The 17855-nt window shown below is 43.5% G+C and overlaps 1 protein-coding gene across 1 annotated transcript in view; it reads right to left on the bottom strand.

Moving 5' to 3' along the window:
- The window catches only part of wds (WD repeat-containing protein wds), a 194787-nt gene that overhangs the window by 156588 nt on the left and 20344 nt on the right, over positions 1-17855 (bottom strand). The window contains exon 3 of the mRNA XM_070529944.1: positions 15219-15315. Coding sequence (XP_070386045.1) covers positions 15219-15315 — 97 coding nt within the window. The remainder of the gene's footprint in view (positions 1-15218; positions 15316-17855) is intronic.

Raw genomic sequence — 17855 nt, 5'->3', positions numbered from 1 at the left:
CTGCTCGCCTCACCTTTTTTGCACAATGAATACTCTGTCAGGTTGGCCTGTGGGTTATACATGGTTGTCTTGCGGTGCTTAACGCCAAAGGCGGCACACACATCCATGAACACTTTCACCATGACGTAAGATGCATTGTCTGTTATCAGCTCCACTGCAAAGCCGAAATGGTTAAACACCTCAGTCAACTCATCCCAGACTACATGTGCCATTAACTTCCAAAGGGGAAAAAGTTCATCCCCTTTCGTGAAGTTATCTGTGACACCTAAGAAGAAAATGTAGCTTCGCCGGCTTCTCGAAAAGGCTCCCATAATGTCACAGGCCATGACTTGCCAGGACCTGCCGTGATTGGTCAGTGGCTTTGGTGTTGGGCTGCTAAGCACGAGGTTCTGCGGAATATAATACGATAGATGTACTGCTGACACAATCAGACCTTTTCTTTTTAATATAAAACGCTCCCAACAACTCCCTTGCAGTTTGGTCCCTACTTTTGCCAAGAATCAATACGTGTTCAAAGCATGGCGTACAACGACAGGCTTTACCGTGCGCAGGAAGATGCGCCTTGTCACACTTACCAATACTATTAGTGTGCTCCCTCAGTCTGTCATTAATACAACGTCCCGTTTGTCCGACGTATGACTTGCCGCAATCTAGGGGTATCCCGTAGACCACCCCTTCAACACAGTCTCTGAAATGTTTGGCGTGCTACTTCTGGCAGCCCCGTGGCCCCTCGCGTGTGATCCGGGGGCACAATTGAGCTAACTTGTTGGAAGCCGAAAAGACAACCGGAATGCCATATCAGGTAAAGACCTTCTTGAGGTTATGGCTCACACGGTGCACACAAGGTACTACTTCTGGTTTTTCTCGCTCTCTATCCTTCGAGTGCGTTTTCACACTCTCAGCGGTAGTTTTTAGCTTTTGCAGAAGGGCCTCGACCACGGAATTTAAGACAGACTGAGGGTAGCTTGCTTTTAAAGTCTCTCAAGTTGATGGCAAAAAATTCTGCTTCAAGGCTTCCCGATGTGAGCAAGGTAGCACGGAACATTGTGGCAGCCACATGCCAAGCGCACTATCTAGGCTTCTGCATAAGAAAAGGACTGCCACCACACGAAATCACTGCTATCTTCAGTTCAGTGTTTCCGTCCTGGCACCACATCAAAAGAATATGCAGGATTCTACGTTCGGAGCTGGGCATCAAATCCGGCTTTTCAACGATCTTCTTAGATGCATGTGCTACATCAACTTCCCTGCGTGGGTTGCAACAAGTAAACTAATGGCGTTTTTCACTGGTCGATCTGGAGCAGCCGCCTGAATCCTCGAGCGAGCGCTCGGCTTTCACCAATCCGAGTCTGCCAGTGGAGCGCACGAACGCTCCGCGGGAGATCACACAGGAAGTCTGCGTGCACATGACACAAACCGGTTCCGCGAACTATGCCCAACACAATGTTGTGCGTACCGACCGGGTACCAATTTCGCTTGAAGACGGAAGTGACGCCATGTGACGCGTTCTATTTCCGCCCGAATCCGCGTCTCGGCGGCGGAGCAAGTGAGAGCGATCCGGCGCGGAGCGAGTTGATCCGAAACGACCAGTGGAACGCGCGAACCCGCTCCAGATCGACCAGTGAAATTCGGATTCGTTGCCGCGGAGCAAAAAATCCTGTACCGAATCGACCAGTGAAAAACGCCATAAGAGACTACCAGAACTTGGCGAGTACTGCCATAGAAACCACATGGAACATTATGCTGTCCTGCCTACTGAGGAGTGTGAACGCGGCAACCACCAAGAAGAGGCGGTCAGAGAGACTGATGAGGGACCAAGGGGTGGTTAGTCCGCCCAATGTGCGCCTGACCCTAAGGGTCCAGTAAACGGCATGGAGGAGAGCTGGATGGCCACTCAGACAAGTGCATAAGGCCTCACACAATCAGCGAACAAATAGTCAGCAGAGCTGGGTGGCTCACGCACATGAAAAATGCTGCTCAGCTGCGCATGAGGCAAGCGGCAGGCGAAAAGTGCAATGACGTCGGTTGAGCGGGATGGATGGCTTGCGCTGTGCTACCAGCTGTGCTCAGGACAAGGTGAGCAGTTTTGCCTCAACAGCGAGGCAGGGAGGCTTAGCTGCGGCACACCAGACATCTAACTGCACTCGGGACAAAGACATAGCGAGCATATGCGTACCAGCATCTAAGCAGGGTGGCTCTGACGTGGCACCTCGAACACCAAACTGCACAAATCTCCTAAACATGGTGGCTCCAGTGCGACGTGGGGGACACTGGCCTGTGCTCGGGGCAAGGCCCACAAACGAACTGGCAGAGCAGGGTGGCTCCAATGCAGCACATGGCAGTGTGAACGACGCTCAGGACAAAGTGACGCCAATGAGCACCTATGCAACCAGCATCTAAGCCACAACGAGCAACCAGCAACCAGCATCTAAGCCAGGTGACTCTGATGTGGCACGTTGGGCACGACTGCACTCGGGACAAAGAGGGGCAAGCGAGTGGAGATGGCACATCAGAGGGGCTAGTAAGCATTCCATGCATCTCCAACAGCTGAGGAAGCCCATAACTGGCGTGGCTATAGGAGTAATGTACACATCCTAGGGCGCTCCAAGGAAGGCAACACTCATGATGGCCTAAAGCAGAGGATCGCAAAGGCAAACCTACCTCGTGCCCTCAGGGTTGTTTTCTTCGAAGGACAAGTCCATAGCTAGGGAATATAGCAAGAATGAGGGCCATGAAAGGGTTTGCTTTGATGCCATGCTGAAAGTGAGTTGGGTTCTAGCTATGCTGAGAGGCAGCACAGTGCGACAGTCGCGGCACTTACGGGCAAAGGCTCACTGCAAGACGGACAGAGTTCGCGCATCCGCTGCACAAGGATTAACAGGGTAGCAGTCCAAGCCAATAATGAGAAGTAGCTGGAGCAAAGGTGCCACATAACCAACTCGTTGCGGGCCTGTGAGCATCTGCCACGGTGACAAAGCCCTGAGCAGAAGAGAGCTCGGGTGGAGAAGGTGCCCAAGAGCCACCACTTGGGAGGTGAATCGGGACGCGTACCGGTGACTCGACGCAGGGAGGGAGAAATACGGTTTGTGCGGGAAATTAGTTCCAGTGCGCTAGCCGTGTCCGTGATGTTGCTACTGGGGCAGTGGTTCCCTCGGGCTAAACAAAATGTGCGAGCTGGGGGACGAGGCGCAGGAAGGTAGCTTGATCCCCACAATGCACACAATAGTTTTCACACAGTCAAGCTAGAGTGAAATGGCCGCTGCGATAACGCGATGTTTGACAGCACGAACGTAGACAAAGACCAGTGAAAATGAAAACAAATGCTGACTTCCAATTGATTTTAATTTTTACAAAAGAGCACACATATACCTTGGTCTTCGTTTGTCGCCTCTTTCGCCATCTAGGTTCACGCTGTCAAATACCATGGATTAGCCCCACCTAGTCCAGCCACGTACCTTAGTATGACATCACAGACTGCATATTGCTCGTGTAATCAAGACAGCCAAAGCACTTGAACGATGACATGCATAATAAGGTAGTGTGCAGGCACAGGTGGGGCTGAGGTAGATCACGCAGTAATGATCATGAGCAAACTTGTCAAAGATTGCAAAATATTGCAACATGCTAGGGCACTGCCCTAGCATGGATGTGCTTCGAGATGAAGGGTGCAATGATAATGAGACAATGTATTCAATGATCAAAATATGACAGCTACCACTACAAACACACGGCCAAAGCAACAGACAGCAAACCATGTTACAAAAAGTCAACTTTACTCTGCAAAAGTGAACCACAATTGCAAACTGATCGCCACCTTTTAACACCAGTGCCTGGCAAAAAGCATTACAGACCTCTCAATTCACCAACAATGCTACTGCACATGTTATCAGTATAACCTGCTGTGACCTCAGAAGTACGAGTAAAACCTCATTAATGAAACTGCAACACGCTGTTAAAATATGCAGTTGAACAATTGTGGACGTGGCACTCTCTTTGAGCAAAGCCTAGGGTAATAACATTTTTACCCTATGCTACATCACTAAACAATTGAAATTTTTGAAATGAGATTATAAAGCAATATCAACCACTTATAAGTACATGTTTATAGATTGCGCTTATCACAAATAGGCAGCCGAGTCCAGAAGAGGAATTCTAGAGTGCTCTCCCCCTTTGGACATCCCTGAACAGCCGCAGGCCCACCATTGTTCAAAACAGTGTAAGACAGGGCCTGGGTCATACGCAAAAGTGCAAATGATGCAGGGTCTCCTACCACCCTCCATGCGTTTTGTCAACTTTTGACCATCACGCACTATTCTGCTAGTGTGCATGTGGTCCAGGAGGATACCATAGGAGCCAACTATACCATGTCGAAATGTGTTTTAACTTTCTTAAAATGAGGGAAGGTGAGATAATTAGGCGATTATTTTGATTGCTTTAACCACAGAGTCATACATTTGAAAATTACTGTATATGTAAATATTCTAATTAACCTTTTAGCCAAAAGAGTCATGCAATTGATCCAAGTGGAAGACCAAGTGCGCCATCCAATGAGCTTAAAACAATTTCCAGAAATGCAAGATGTAGACACTATTAATTTTTACAGTACATTGAATTCCGGCTAATTTCACACAAAAAACTAATTTAATTAAATTACAGGGTTTTATGTGCCAAAACCACAATCTAATTATGAGGCACACCGTAGTGGGGGACTTCGGAAATTTGGACCACCTGGTGTTCTTGAACGTGCACCTAAATCTAAGTACACAGGTGTTTTCACATTTTTTTTATTTATCGATACTGTAGGGCTTCTGCAGACCCATACAGGTAGCAGGCATACAACATCACAGGCATCTAATAAGATAGAAGTTCCCAGAAAAACAAGAATGGATGATATGAGGAAGACGGGAACACTTTTTCTATAGTAAGTACATCAAGAGTATATTACTTTTTTTTTATTATTATTCAGATACCCTAAAGGCCCTTATGGGCATTACATGGGGGGGGGGGGGTTAACAACAGGATATTTCAAACACAATTAGGGGGGAGAGGCAATATAGAACACCGTGGTAAAGATCACCGAATACAACAAGAAAACATAAAAAGAAAAAAAGGAAAGAGAATTGCATACACGATGAAAAAAAAAAAACAACACTCCGTACAAAACATGTAGATACACTTACAATGTGTCAAAGGCATAAAATTCTGCTTTTACCCAACATGCGTAAAACTGCGCTTCAAATTACTAACAAATGAGTCATGATCGCGTATAGAAGCAATTTCTTTTGGCAGCTTGTTCCAGTAATAAATAGCTAGAAATAGCGGTGATTGTCGCAGGAGATTCGTACGTGCAAACATGGGACGCACTTTGAAGGGATGGTCGAGGCGGGGGAAAATGTTTTGTGGGGGTTTGATATGGGATGCTGTAAAGGATGACGGGTTATGATACAATCTGTGGAAGTGGGAAAGCAGTGCTAACAGTCGTCGTGTTTCTAGAGACGGTAATTGGAGGGACTCTTTGACAGCCGTGATGCTGGATGTTCTAGAGTATGTTTTAGTGATGAAGCGCGCTGCTTTATTTTGTAAAGATTGCAGCTTGTTTATTAGGTAAGTCTGATTTGGATTCCATATTATGGAAGCGTATTCAATCTTCGAGCGAACTAGAGCTGTGTAAGCTAATAATTTAGTTGACTGATTTGCTAAATACAAATTTTGCCTAATGAATCCAAGTGTTTTATTTGCTTTCGAAATGATTTCATCAATGTGATCATTCCATGTAAGGTTAGAAGTTAAATGGACTCCCAAATATTTTAATGTAGACACATTCTCTATGCATATGCTGTTCATAAAATATGAACTTAAGTGAATGTTACTGGCTCCGGTAAATGTCATTGTTTTTGTTTTAGAAACATTAATTTCCATTTGCCATTGCTCGCACCAAAGTGAAATTTTGTTTAGGTCAGCCTGCAAAATATTAGTGTCTTCAGAGGTGATAATTTGTCTGTAAAGAACGCAGTCATCTGCAAACAATCTAACTGTTGAGGTCAGGTTGTTACTGATGTCATTAATGTAAATTAAGAATAAGATTGGGCCAAGTACGGATCCCTGAGGAATGCCAGATTTAACTTGTGCTAAAGCGGAAAAGTGATCATTTACGGAAACAAATTGGTAGCGATTGGTTAAAAAACTTGAGATCCAATTAACAATTTTACCATGTATGTTAAGCCGGCTAAGTTTCATCATTAAGTGAGAATGGGGAACTTTATCGAATGCTTTCTTGAAGTCAATAAATATGGCATCAATTTTTATGGAATCGTGAACAGCTTGATGAAGATCAGTTATAAGTTCAAAAAGCTGTGTTTCACAAGAGCGTCCTTTTTGAAATCCATGCTGATTGTTAGAAAAAAAAGTTATGTTCAGATAAATATTTCATAACTGCGGAAGATGTGATATGCTCAAGTAATTTACATGGAATACTAGTCAAGGATATAGGTCTATAGTTTGAGGGCACTGATCGGTCACCTGATTTGCAAATGGGAGTGATACGACCGACCTTCCAGTCATCTGGTACAATTCCTGTATCTATTGATTGCTGGAAAAGGGCGGCTAATACGGGAGATATTATAGGTTTAGTCATTTTAAGCATCTTTGTGCAGATGCCGTCTGGACCTGGCGCTGAGTTATTCGAAAGTCGATCGATGGCTGATTCTATTCCCTCTGGTGTAATTATGAGATCATTCATAGATGAGTTAATTGAAGGAAACGTAAGGTCAGGTGGAACTGGATTTTCGTTTGTGAATACAGAGCTGAAAAATGAGTTTCATTCAGTCGCAGCTTCAGATGGTGAGAGTAGCACACCGTTATTAACGATTGGTATAGTGGATTGAGAAGAATGTTTAGGGTTAATTACTTTCCAAAACTTTTTCGGATTGTTCATTATCATGCTGACGATGTCACCGTTAAAAGACTTGTCTTTAGATGCTTCAATTTCAGCTTTACATTTATTTGATTGTTCTCGGTATCGCTGCCAATCACCATCCGAGTGGGACAACTTAGCTTTAGAGTAAATGCGTTTCTTTTTATTTATTGCTCTCTTCACTTGGGATGTGCTCTGTGTTGATGACGTTATTCCAATTTTGGGAATGTGCTTTTGTTTCAGTTCAATAAGCTTTCTTCGGATAGCGAGCCAGTTATCATTTGTATTGCGATAAGCCATGGTTTCCAAGAACCACACAGAAAAATATGACAGCTCTGTAAGAATCGCGTCGATATTTGCACGGGAGTAATCGTAAATAGATTTCGTTGCCTTTTCTGGTTTACTACTTTGTAACTGGTATTCACAGTGTACTACGTTGTGGTCGCTAATACATACAAGGACGTGAACAAGCATATTTTCCGGTTCGGTTGTGAGGACTAGATCTAGAATAGCGTTTCCACGTGTTGGTTTGCAAACTATTTGATGCAGATCAAATGAACAAAGAACATCGAGAAATTCCTTGCATTCACTCTTCCTTGCACAACCTAGGGGCGTACATGTCTGCCAATTTATTGTGGGGTAGATGAAATCGCCTGCAAGGATTATAGGTGAAGTTGGATACTTGTCTTGGATTAAAGTTAGGGAATGATTAAGACTCTCGATAAATTCAGAAGTAGAATCAGGCGGACGGTAACAGACCCCGACTGAGCAAGTCACAGATGGACAGACCTGAAGTGAAATCCACAAAATTTCAATATTTGACTGTGTGTCAACAACGCGAGCACATAGATTAGATTTCACGGCAGCTACAACACCGCCTCCGCGTGCGCCCACCCTATCATTTCTAAATATAGTAAAGTTTCTAGAGAGCGACAGCTCGTTGTCCCCAATATCGGGTGTAAGCCAAGTTTCTGTCCCAAGAACAATATCTACAGAACAAGCCTCAATAAATGCACATAGCTGGTCTTGTTTGTGAAACATGCTTCGAAAGCTGCACACCAGGAGTGACAATGAATCACCTTGATTAGCATGACTGTGTCAATCATTCTGGTTAGTTTCGTCCCCTCGTGCGCCAACAGTAGGTTGCTCCCTCAGCCAACATACTTCGGCTTCATTGCGCGTTGAAAGACAAGTTACTTAGTTTTGTGATGAATCAAAGGTGTAACATTTGCTTCCAAGAAGAAGTTAATCGTAGACCACAGTATATTTTTCGTTAGGCTTACATACTTCGCGAGCGAAATCTCTGAGTTTTTTCCTGATGAGCTGCATTCGGGCCGAGAAATCTTCTTCAATCCACACGTGTGGCTTCTGCAGGTCCTTCAATTTGGATGCATTTCTTAAAATGATGCTCTTGTCTTTAAAACTCAGAAATTTCACGACAATTGGTCGGATGTGACCTGCTTTAGGTCGACCTATTCTGTGGGCTCGCTCCATTTCGCCTGCATTGAAGCCTAGCTTAGTTAACACAAACTGGTTGATGATGCGTTCAGTGTCAACCTATGTTTCTTTTGGTTCTTCCGGGATTCCCTTAAATATTAGGTTATTTCTGCGCATACGGTTATTTAGGTCATCAACAACTAGATTGGCCTGCTCCAACTGTTTAGTTTCTATGGTCTTCAGCTGCTCTTGCGATTCCTGAACGACCGAGTTAACGGTGGTGACGTCATGACACAGGTTATCAACTGCTTTTAGTCGCTCTTCGACACCACTGAGTCGCCTTTTGATGTCAGTGACGCTCGTTTGAATATCCTTTAGTTTGTTTGAAGTGTCTTTCTGAAATTTTTCATTTGACAACGTTAACTCTTTAACAAGCGCGAGAACTTGGTCCACCTTATCCGGGCCTGGGTAGGTCTCTACGTCGCCAGTGCAGAGTATCAAATGAGCAATACAAAACAAAACCAAGGAACAGCGTCCACCCATGCGCCAGCAACTATTAGCCAAGGCAGGCCTAAGCCATATTGGCGAACAACCACTGGCAAAATGGCCATGCGCTACAAAGCGGCCTATCCGCGCACGGTAAGTACACAGATCAATGCCCATGGTGAATCAAACGACACTTGGGATTTGCAGCCTAAACAGTACCGAAGTTGAAGACATCGTGGTTACATAGTTAAACTTCATGTACATGAGAAAAAACAAATCTACCATTAGAAACCGCATGCTACCCATGAGAAAAAAGATGCACAAACAAAAACAGTACAATAGAACACTACAAGATACTTTCTGCACTTTTACAAGAAAAGGTACTATAGAGGCTCCATTAACTGCTCCACAAATGAACAAAACCAATCTAGATTTGGATTACTTACAGCTTTGCTTGGTAGCTTTCTAAGTGTTCACAGTGCAAAGGAAATAGGAATATTTAAATGTATTGCAATGCATATTGAATGGTTGGATGCATTTATCGTGGTTTGTCCTACTAGAGCGACAACCAGACAGATTAATATAGACGTCCTGACTGATTTTAATGTGACCATAAAGGTGTTTGTTGTGAAGGTAATTTTGATGAGGGTCCCACACTATACTTCCGTATTCTAGAATAGGTCTGACCAGGGTTTTACAGGTGGTTAGTTTAACGGCTGGAGGTGCTTTGCTCAATTTTCTGCACAGAAACCCTAGTTGTTTAAACGCCTTGGCGCATGTATTGGTAATGTGATTATCTGATCTAAAGTCTTGTGAGAATGTAACACACAAGTATTTTACTTTGTCAACTTGTGTAATAGTCAAGCCTTTAAGATACTATGCAAATGGTGAAGGTTGATTTTTCTTGGTTAGGCTCGTGAACGCTGTTTTAGATACATTTATTTCCATCCCCCATATATCGCACCATTGGGCAATGTTTTGTAAAGAAGAATTAAGCTTTAATTGGTCATCAATACTGCTATTGTAGTATAAATGACACAGCCATCTGCAAAAAATTACAATGTTACACCTGGTTCTGCACAAGAAGAGATGTCATTAATGTAAATAAGAAATAATGTTGGTCCTAAAACAGACCCTTGGGCTACAGCAGACAAAACATTTAAGCACATGGAATCTACATTGTTTAAAATTACATGCTGGTTTCGATTTGTTAAGTAAGCCGAGATCCAGGCTATTACTTTGCTGTTAATGCCAATCGATGCAAGATTGGCTATTAATTTAGAACGAGGCTCACGATCGAATGCTTTCGCAATGTCTATGAATTTTGCATCAGCTTGAAGTTTAGAATCAATTATGTCAGCAATGTCATGTTATTTCTGCAAGTTGCATTACTGTGGACAGCCCTCTACGGAAACCGTGCCGTTTAGGGTGCAGTATATTGCTAGATTCTAGGTAACTTATGATGGCTTTGTTGAGGATATGGTCCATTAATTTACAACAAGTAGTTAATGTTATGGGTCGTTACATTTCCACAATAAATTTGTTACCACTTTTATGAATCAGGATTATTTTAGCACGTAGCCAATCTGTCAAAAGTGCACCCTTCTTCAGTGAAAGCGTAAATATTTTAAACAAAAAAGGGATCAGTTGTTTTGCATAACGTTTAAGAAACACATTTGCAATTTTATCGGGACCCAGGGTTTTCTTAACATCCAGCTATAAGAGCAAGTTCAAGATGCTTCGTTCGGTTATCGAGATTTCCGGCATAGCCGAGTCACGTTCAACAAGCAGTCCTTGGACTGGGCATGCTTGAGTGAATGCAGATTGAAAAAAAGGAATTGATTGAGTTAACTAATGCATGCGATTTTCAGTAACAATGCTGTTGATTTCCATCTTGCAGATTGGACTGTCCGGCTTAGCTAGGTAACCCCAAAAGTTTCTCGGTTGCATTGTCATAAAATCTGTTAAGGTGTTTGAAAAAGAAGTTACTTCTTGCTTGGCATAACAGGCTTTTAAATTCTTGGTAGTACTGGTTTATTACAGCTGGATCGCATTTACACTTATGCATTCTTTTCAGCTTCCGTTTCATAGGAATGTAAGGCTTTTCACAGTGAAAAATTGCCGCTTTAAATTTTAGTCAGAAGTTGTCAACATCATTGGAAGGTTCAGCACAACAATCATCTAACTTCATTTCCAGGTAATCAATAATGATTTGATTGTTTGCTCTGCAATCTTTAATAAATATATGTGCATTTTCAGTGCTACTTTTTTGCCAGGCTAAGATTAGGAAATTGAATTAGAACCAGACTATGGTCAGAGATTCCATCTTCTACCATAACTTCAGCATCTATTGAGCTGAAAATCAAAGCAAGGTCTATGATATTAGAAACAAGCCCTTGGACGCGTGTCGCTTGCCTTACACACTGAGATAAGGAAAAGCTTAGCATGGTATCAAAAAGTCGCTTGCAGCTGTTTGCCTCCCTACTGCTAACGGTTAGGTTATCCCAGTCTATTCCTGCCAAGTCACCAACAAGTACTAGCTTCATCCGATCATGCATTTTCTCGAGCAGGTAGTTGTGTAATTCCGTAAGGTAAGTTCCAGGTGCCCCAGGTTGTCTGTACACTCCATTTATTAGTAGAGGTATGGCTTGAAATGTGACAGTACACCAGAGACTCTCATGGTTAGGTGTGCCATGTTCCTCTCGGAACGTCAGACCATCCTTTATAGTGATGGCTACTCCACTTCCACGGCTATCACGGTCTTTGCGAATGAGGCTATAGCCTTCTCAAATTATTTCTGAATTGTGGATACCGGGATGAAGCCACGTCTCGGTAATCACAAAAATATCAGGTGCATAAGCCAGTAATATTTCCTCTGGTTTATCCGCTTTCTTCACTATGCTTCTAGCATTGCAACACAACAAAGAAAACGATTGCGCACATTCCGGCATCATGCATGTGAACTACTACCCTATTGGCCAGCCGTCTCGGAACGCTCCGGCTTCTGAGGTATCCTCTTTCCCACGTGCTTATCCCATGCATAGAGCATGCAATTTATTTTCAGTTTATCAAAAAGAAGCACAACCTTATCACCACCCTCTTGGTTAGGTTTTGAGGACTCCCATAACTTCCTGCGCGTTTCACAAACTGCGGATAAAAAATCTTCTGACACCAATATATTTGTACCTTTGAGCTTTCAACAGCTGCACAGAACTGCCATTTTTTCGGCCAAAATTATAAAACCGTAATATGACGAGACGGTACCGTTTAGTTAATCTTTTGCTAACGCGATGGACGCGCTCCACTATCTTTACTTTTACTTTCAGCAAATGGTTAAAGATCTCGTTCTCAACATATTTCCTCAAAGATGCGGGGGCTTCATCGTTTTTTGGGGGATACCCTATATCACAATGTTGTTACGGTGGCTTCTGTTTTCTAAGTAGTCCATTTTACTGTATAACTGTGCGGCTTGCCTTTTAACCGTATTAACAGTTGCTTCACACTTTTCAACTTTTGCTATACAGTCTTTGAGTAATGCAAGCATATTCTCATTAAGAGACAGGCGTGTTTGGACACCCTTCATTCCGATTTGAAATTGAGTTTGGGAAGCCTTAATTTTGCCCCCATCGAAATGCGGCCGCCGTGGCCAGGATTCGACCCCATGAACTCGTGCTCAGCAGCCCAACACCATAGCTGCTGAGCAACCATGGCAGGTTTCACACAAAAAAGCGAAACTGAACAGCCCACGAGCACAACTGCCATGCTTTCTGTGTGAAATTGCCAGCAATTCATCACGCTACAAAAATTAGCAGCGTCTACATCTTGCATTTCTGGAAACCGTTATAAGCTCAACAGATGGCACACTTCCGAGCCCTCCACTGGGATCAATCGCATGGCTCTTATGGCTAAATATTAATTAGCATAAATAAATAATTACTTGTCTTTTACTATAGTGTCATTTTCGAATGTACGACTCCATGGTAAGCGATGAAGAAGAAATGATTTAATTAATCTCATCTTCTCTAGATTTAAGAAAAATTTGAACGCATTTCATGAAAGCACCTGGGCGTGTGCATGTGTAATCCTTGGCTGAAACACAAATAAATTTGTTACGTTTTCGGGCTGCTGCTCTCTCAAGCACGCACGCATAGGTATTAGTATGCCGTGATTTTGTTGCATCAACACTTTGCTGGGCAGCCATGATGATACTAAGGACTAGTACGGCTTAAGCAAAATGGAAAGCACGGACAAAGCAAGTCTAGCTTCAAATGCGTGAAGGAAAACAGTAGTAGGGCGGAGATATAGATTAAAAATCTTAACCATATTAATCAGAACCATCTTGTATTTGTGCATTTGCATACATCACAAAAAATAAAAAGTGACAACTTAATTTTGTACATAAAAGTTAGCCAAATGCAACATGTTGCAATCTATGCAAAAAGGACACTAAAGGCAAACATTAGGTCAATGTGAACTATTAACATTACAGTAACATTACAGAATGCTCGCAGTGCTTGTTTTGTGCTAAAAAAGACTTAGTTTAAGAGAAAATCACATCTGCAGGAGCTGCATACCTTTAGCGCAATTCCTGCCCTCGAGCGGGGAGTGGTGACACTGCATACGCCCTTTACTGCCGTCGGCGAGTAAAACAGCGCCCGACAGGCACACAGCCCTGGAGAAACCCAGGCTTCGCCTCAGTTTCTCTATGTTGGCTTCTTTCTCAGTTGGCTTTGCCGCTGCAGCTGCTCAAGTGGCATGGACCATTCGGGCATCCCGTGGCCTCACATGGACATGGCGTTCTCTGCTACTTGCAGTTTATGTGAGCTTCCTGAGCCAGCAAAACCAGTTCTGCCCTACACGATACTGAAGCTACTGAAAGTCGAAAGCACGGGCAGGGTGGAGTCGAGCGAAAACGAAAGCTTTCGACCACCCATGTCGTTGTCAAGGTAACGTCAATGAGTTCTTTCTTCTAAAAATCGAATAGAAGTAGACAAGTAGCATTTTATTCCATCTTATAATGCAATGAAATTCTTTTTTTGTTATGGGTGGTTCAGTACTGTTGACAGAAGTATAATGAGGCATGCCTACATCACTGGGCTATTACTAGAATGTCCCGAGAGTTTCAAATCATGTCCCTGAAATTACCTCAATTTCTCAATAACTAAAGCTCTGTTTGCAATAATACTGACACCTCAGACATTCTCTAGCATTAACCTGTCACTTTGTGACAGAAATATAAGGAGGAGTGCCTACGCCATTGGTCTAATACTTGAATGTCCCAGGGGAGTCTCTAATCGCGTTCTTAATTTACCGCAATTTCTCCATTGCTAAAGCTCAGTTCGTGATAATATTGACCACCTCAAGCATTCTCTCGCACTAACCTATCACTTTACATTGACTTAACATTTGCCTTTAGTGTCCCTTGAAGCAAAGTTTTACTCAAGCAGTTCACTAAATGCTATTCTATCTCGCATGGATGAGACAATATCACGAGGAAACAATGCTGATGATGAGGCGCACAGTACCAACCACACTTGATATGCAAATTCAGGGGGATTGGCCAAGAATGGGTAGTGCAAGAAAAATAACCAACCCACTTGTGAAGCTGTTAAATGAATGCCATGCAACTGATTATACAGGGTGATATTTATTTTTTTGAATTTTTAAAGATCCCCTGTGGTCAATACCATAATTCTTGTCCTTGAGCTGAATTATTCGAAAAGGCGTACATTACTAGCACAAGCAATCAAAACCCATATTCCACAACTTAACACAAATTCCCTAATTAACTTCTCAATTACTTTATGGCACATATGGCAAGTTATGAATTGTAGCCAAGGAGTTTACAAGACGCATCCACTAGAAATAAATCTCCAGGATTGCACCAGTTTCAAGATGTTTCCCAAAGTGTGGGACAATACATGGGCATCCCAGTTGCTTTTGTGCTTCAATGCATAAAAGAGCGTTTTGTTAAAAAAGTTAAAACAAGACTGTATTCTTACGGCGAGTTTGATGGTGCATATCTCCAAACCGGAGTCCATTCTGGAAATTCATTCTAAATGGATATGGCTAGCAAACTCACCGGCTGTAATTAATAAATTGCAATATGTGCTGTTAACTAATGAAGTCAATTAGTGCACTTTCTCAATTAGTTGAATATGTTTTTCGATTTCTCATGTAAGTAATGTCTGCCCCTCTGAATAATCCAGCTCAAGGACTAGAATTGTGTTCGATATATGCAACAAGCAATTTTTAAAAATACATTAAAACTTAAAAATGATCACCCAGTATTCTGCGCCATAGTGATTACCTGCCTGTCAGTGAAAGACGGCAAGAAAGATGCCAATGTCTTTGACATAAGTGTCATTCCTTAGAAACTCACAAGAACTGGCAAGCCACTCTCCATTGGGGCTGAACTTCACTGAAGAGACAGCTTTGGTGTGTCCAGCAAGTGTAAACTTCAGGGAGTAATTCGGTTTCTGCAAAACAGAATGCAGTCTGAACTGTCACCACAAATGCCACATGGCAGTACTGTAGCCCGTTCTCGTGGATTGTCCAATTCTAAAAACAAATCATCTTAACTTAATTCTAACCATCCAGCTTTAGCGATATCTTTCACAGTGTAAAGCAATGTTCTCACTATATGCAATCACTTCAGCATTTCTGATGAGGTGTGAATTATTGAAACAATTCACAACTGTTGTTACTAAATAGCAGGAAGGTCCCAGCTAACTTTAACCAAGGTTTAAAAATATGTCGAAGCACTGCAGGAGGACACAACCAAATGCATGCTTCCAGCTAATGTGTGGAGCAACTTGCACTATTTTTTCTATTCTGTTTAATTGCATAATTGGTCATTATTAACTTCGCAAGTATTAACTTTAAAAGAGTACTGACACCAAAATTTTTTTGTTTTAATAAGTAGCTAGTGACCCTGTAATTACGGCACGAAACCTCATTTGCTTCACAGCATGACAAGTGGAATCTTGTTAGTAGCGACCAGCCCCAGTTTCAATTTCAGAGAGCAACAAGAGGTGACATTAGGTTTGTAAACATAGCCGGACACATGACCGCAAAAGACTGCGACGAGCAAGCTGGCGCCCGAGCTTCATGTTGCTAGTTACATGCTTTGCAATGTCCCTCTTCACCATCATCATCCTCACTTTAGTTACCCAGTGGTTACGATTTCCTGCAGGTGGAAGTCGCCGCCGTGTTAGACATGCCCAACTACTTTCGATTCGACCCACTACAAATGAGACTTGAAAATTGCAGCCGGAGATGGCTATCAATATGCGTATGTGCTGCTGCAAGTAGTGCGAACCTGTCGTCGAGGGTCTTTTTGGAATAAAGCATATTCCAGAGCAGAACACAAGGCAGGGTAAATAGCACAGCACCAGGCTTGGGGTACATAGTCCCGGTGGAAGATCGGTGGACTGCACTAAGCTCGGTGGGTTTTGTTTATAGCAGGCACGCTCGAAATGAACCGAGCAAATCTGGCTGCACTTCAGCAAGGTCCATTCTAAACATCCAGCGGCGCGCACGAATTCTGTCCACTTCTGCTGCTTGACACCAACGGCAGCGAACTAGCAAGCCAGGCGAAATGGCGATCGCTGGGAAACGATATCTGCTTCGTGGCCTGCTGCTCTGAGCTGGACAAGTGGTGCCATCTATGACGAGTGGCAGCCCAAGGTGTCCGTTCAAGATGTGTGCAGACGACCACCATGGAAGAGATTTTCAACACAGCGCAACACCATGAAAACTGCACCACAGAGCCAAAGAGTGTCTCATAGGTATAAACGGATGCCACAACAATTACAGAAACATCACTGAGAAGTTGCCAAAGGTGGAGTTGTACCAATTTTCGTGGAAGTGGTGCACAAGTGACAGGATGGAATGCTGGAACAGGGTTTTACGACATACAAGGTAAATAACAGTTCTCTTTATTCGCGAGCACTGTGTTGCTGTTTTGTAGCAATGCCTTTTCCAATGCCTTTTCAAATGCTAATGACTTCTTGCGCTACGTCAGTGGTCAGGGTTAGGCTGCGCCTGCGTTATCAATGGGATCAGCTGGCAGACAGTCAACTAAGAATAACATGGAAGGCATCACTACAAAATAGTGCCCTGCCTTTGTTTCTTCAGATAAATTTTTTGTCAAAATCGCATACCTTGCTTTCTTTTAAGCCCGAGGAAGAGTTGTGGCAACCTGTGCAAGGCCAGAAGGCCAGACACGCATTTGCAACACACACTTCACCTAACTTCTTCGAAACAACGATGACATCACACTTGCCGAGGCACACTGGCCACGAGTCGATACATGTGGCAAAGGTTGAGGCGACATTGTTATTTGTAGCACAGCCATATGGGTTGGGTACATTTCAGTGTCTCTCATGATGTACAGCCACTCCCCCCCCTCATGTAATCAAGCTACTACATTGCCAAACACCGTGTCGAAGGCATCAATCACGGAACGATGTCATCCGGTGCGAGACTATCTTGTCTTCCCTTCTCGCGTGCATTGGGAGAACACGACAAAAGCATTCACATTACTGTGGCCGCTGTCACCTCATCAATGGCACCAACATGAAAAAATATGAACAAATGCAAGAGTCACGGTCTTCCACTCAGGTTTTCGACCTGTGCATCACCAAACACTGTGTCGAAGATATCACAGAACGATGTCATCAGGTGTGAGACTATTGTTGAATTCCAATGACGGAGTCGGAGCAGCCGACGGACTCCGCGAGCGAGCACTCGACTCTAGAGCAGAGCAACGCCTCCAAATCCGCGAGTGGAACACAACCTGCGCCGCTGGAGTAAGGCGGAAGCGGAACTTGTATCGCCGAGTTACCCAGGATACCTTGCGTGTTGTCACTTCCTTCCACTGTTTGCTCCCAGCACCGCCGCACCGGTCCCTTGTCTCTTCAGCGCCGTTAACCTGTCGTTTTTTTTAAAGTGCGGAATGGATATCTCGGCAAGCGTGCAGCAGCTTTTGCTTCCTCGCGAGTCGTGACTGGTGGCG

Source organism: Dermacentor albipictus, unplaced genomic scaffold (genome assembly GCF_038994185.2).
Source record: "Dermacentor albipictus isolate Rhodes 1998 colony unplaced genomic scaffold, USDA_Dalb.pri_finalv2 scaffold_36, whole genome shotgun sequence".
In the NCBI taxonomy this organism is placed as follows: domain Eukaryota; kingdom Metazoa; phylum Arthropoda; class Arachnida; order Ixodida; family Ixodidae; genus Dermacentor; species Dermacentor albipictus.
Note: the sequence above shows the minus strand (reverse complement) of the source record. Positions and strands in the feature narration are given on the sequence as shown.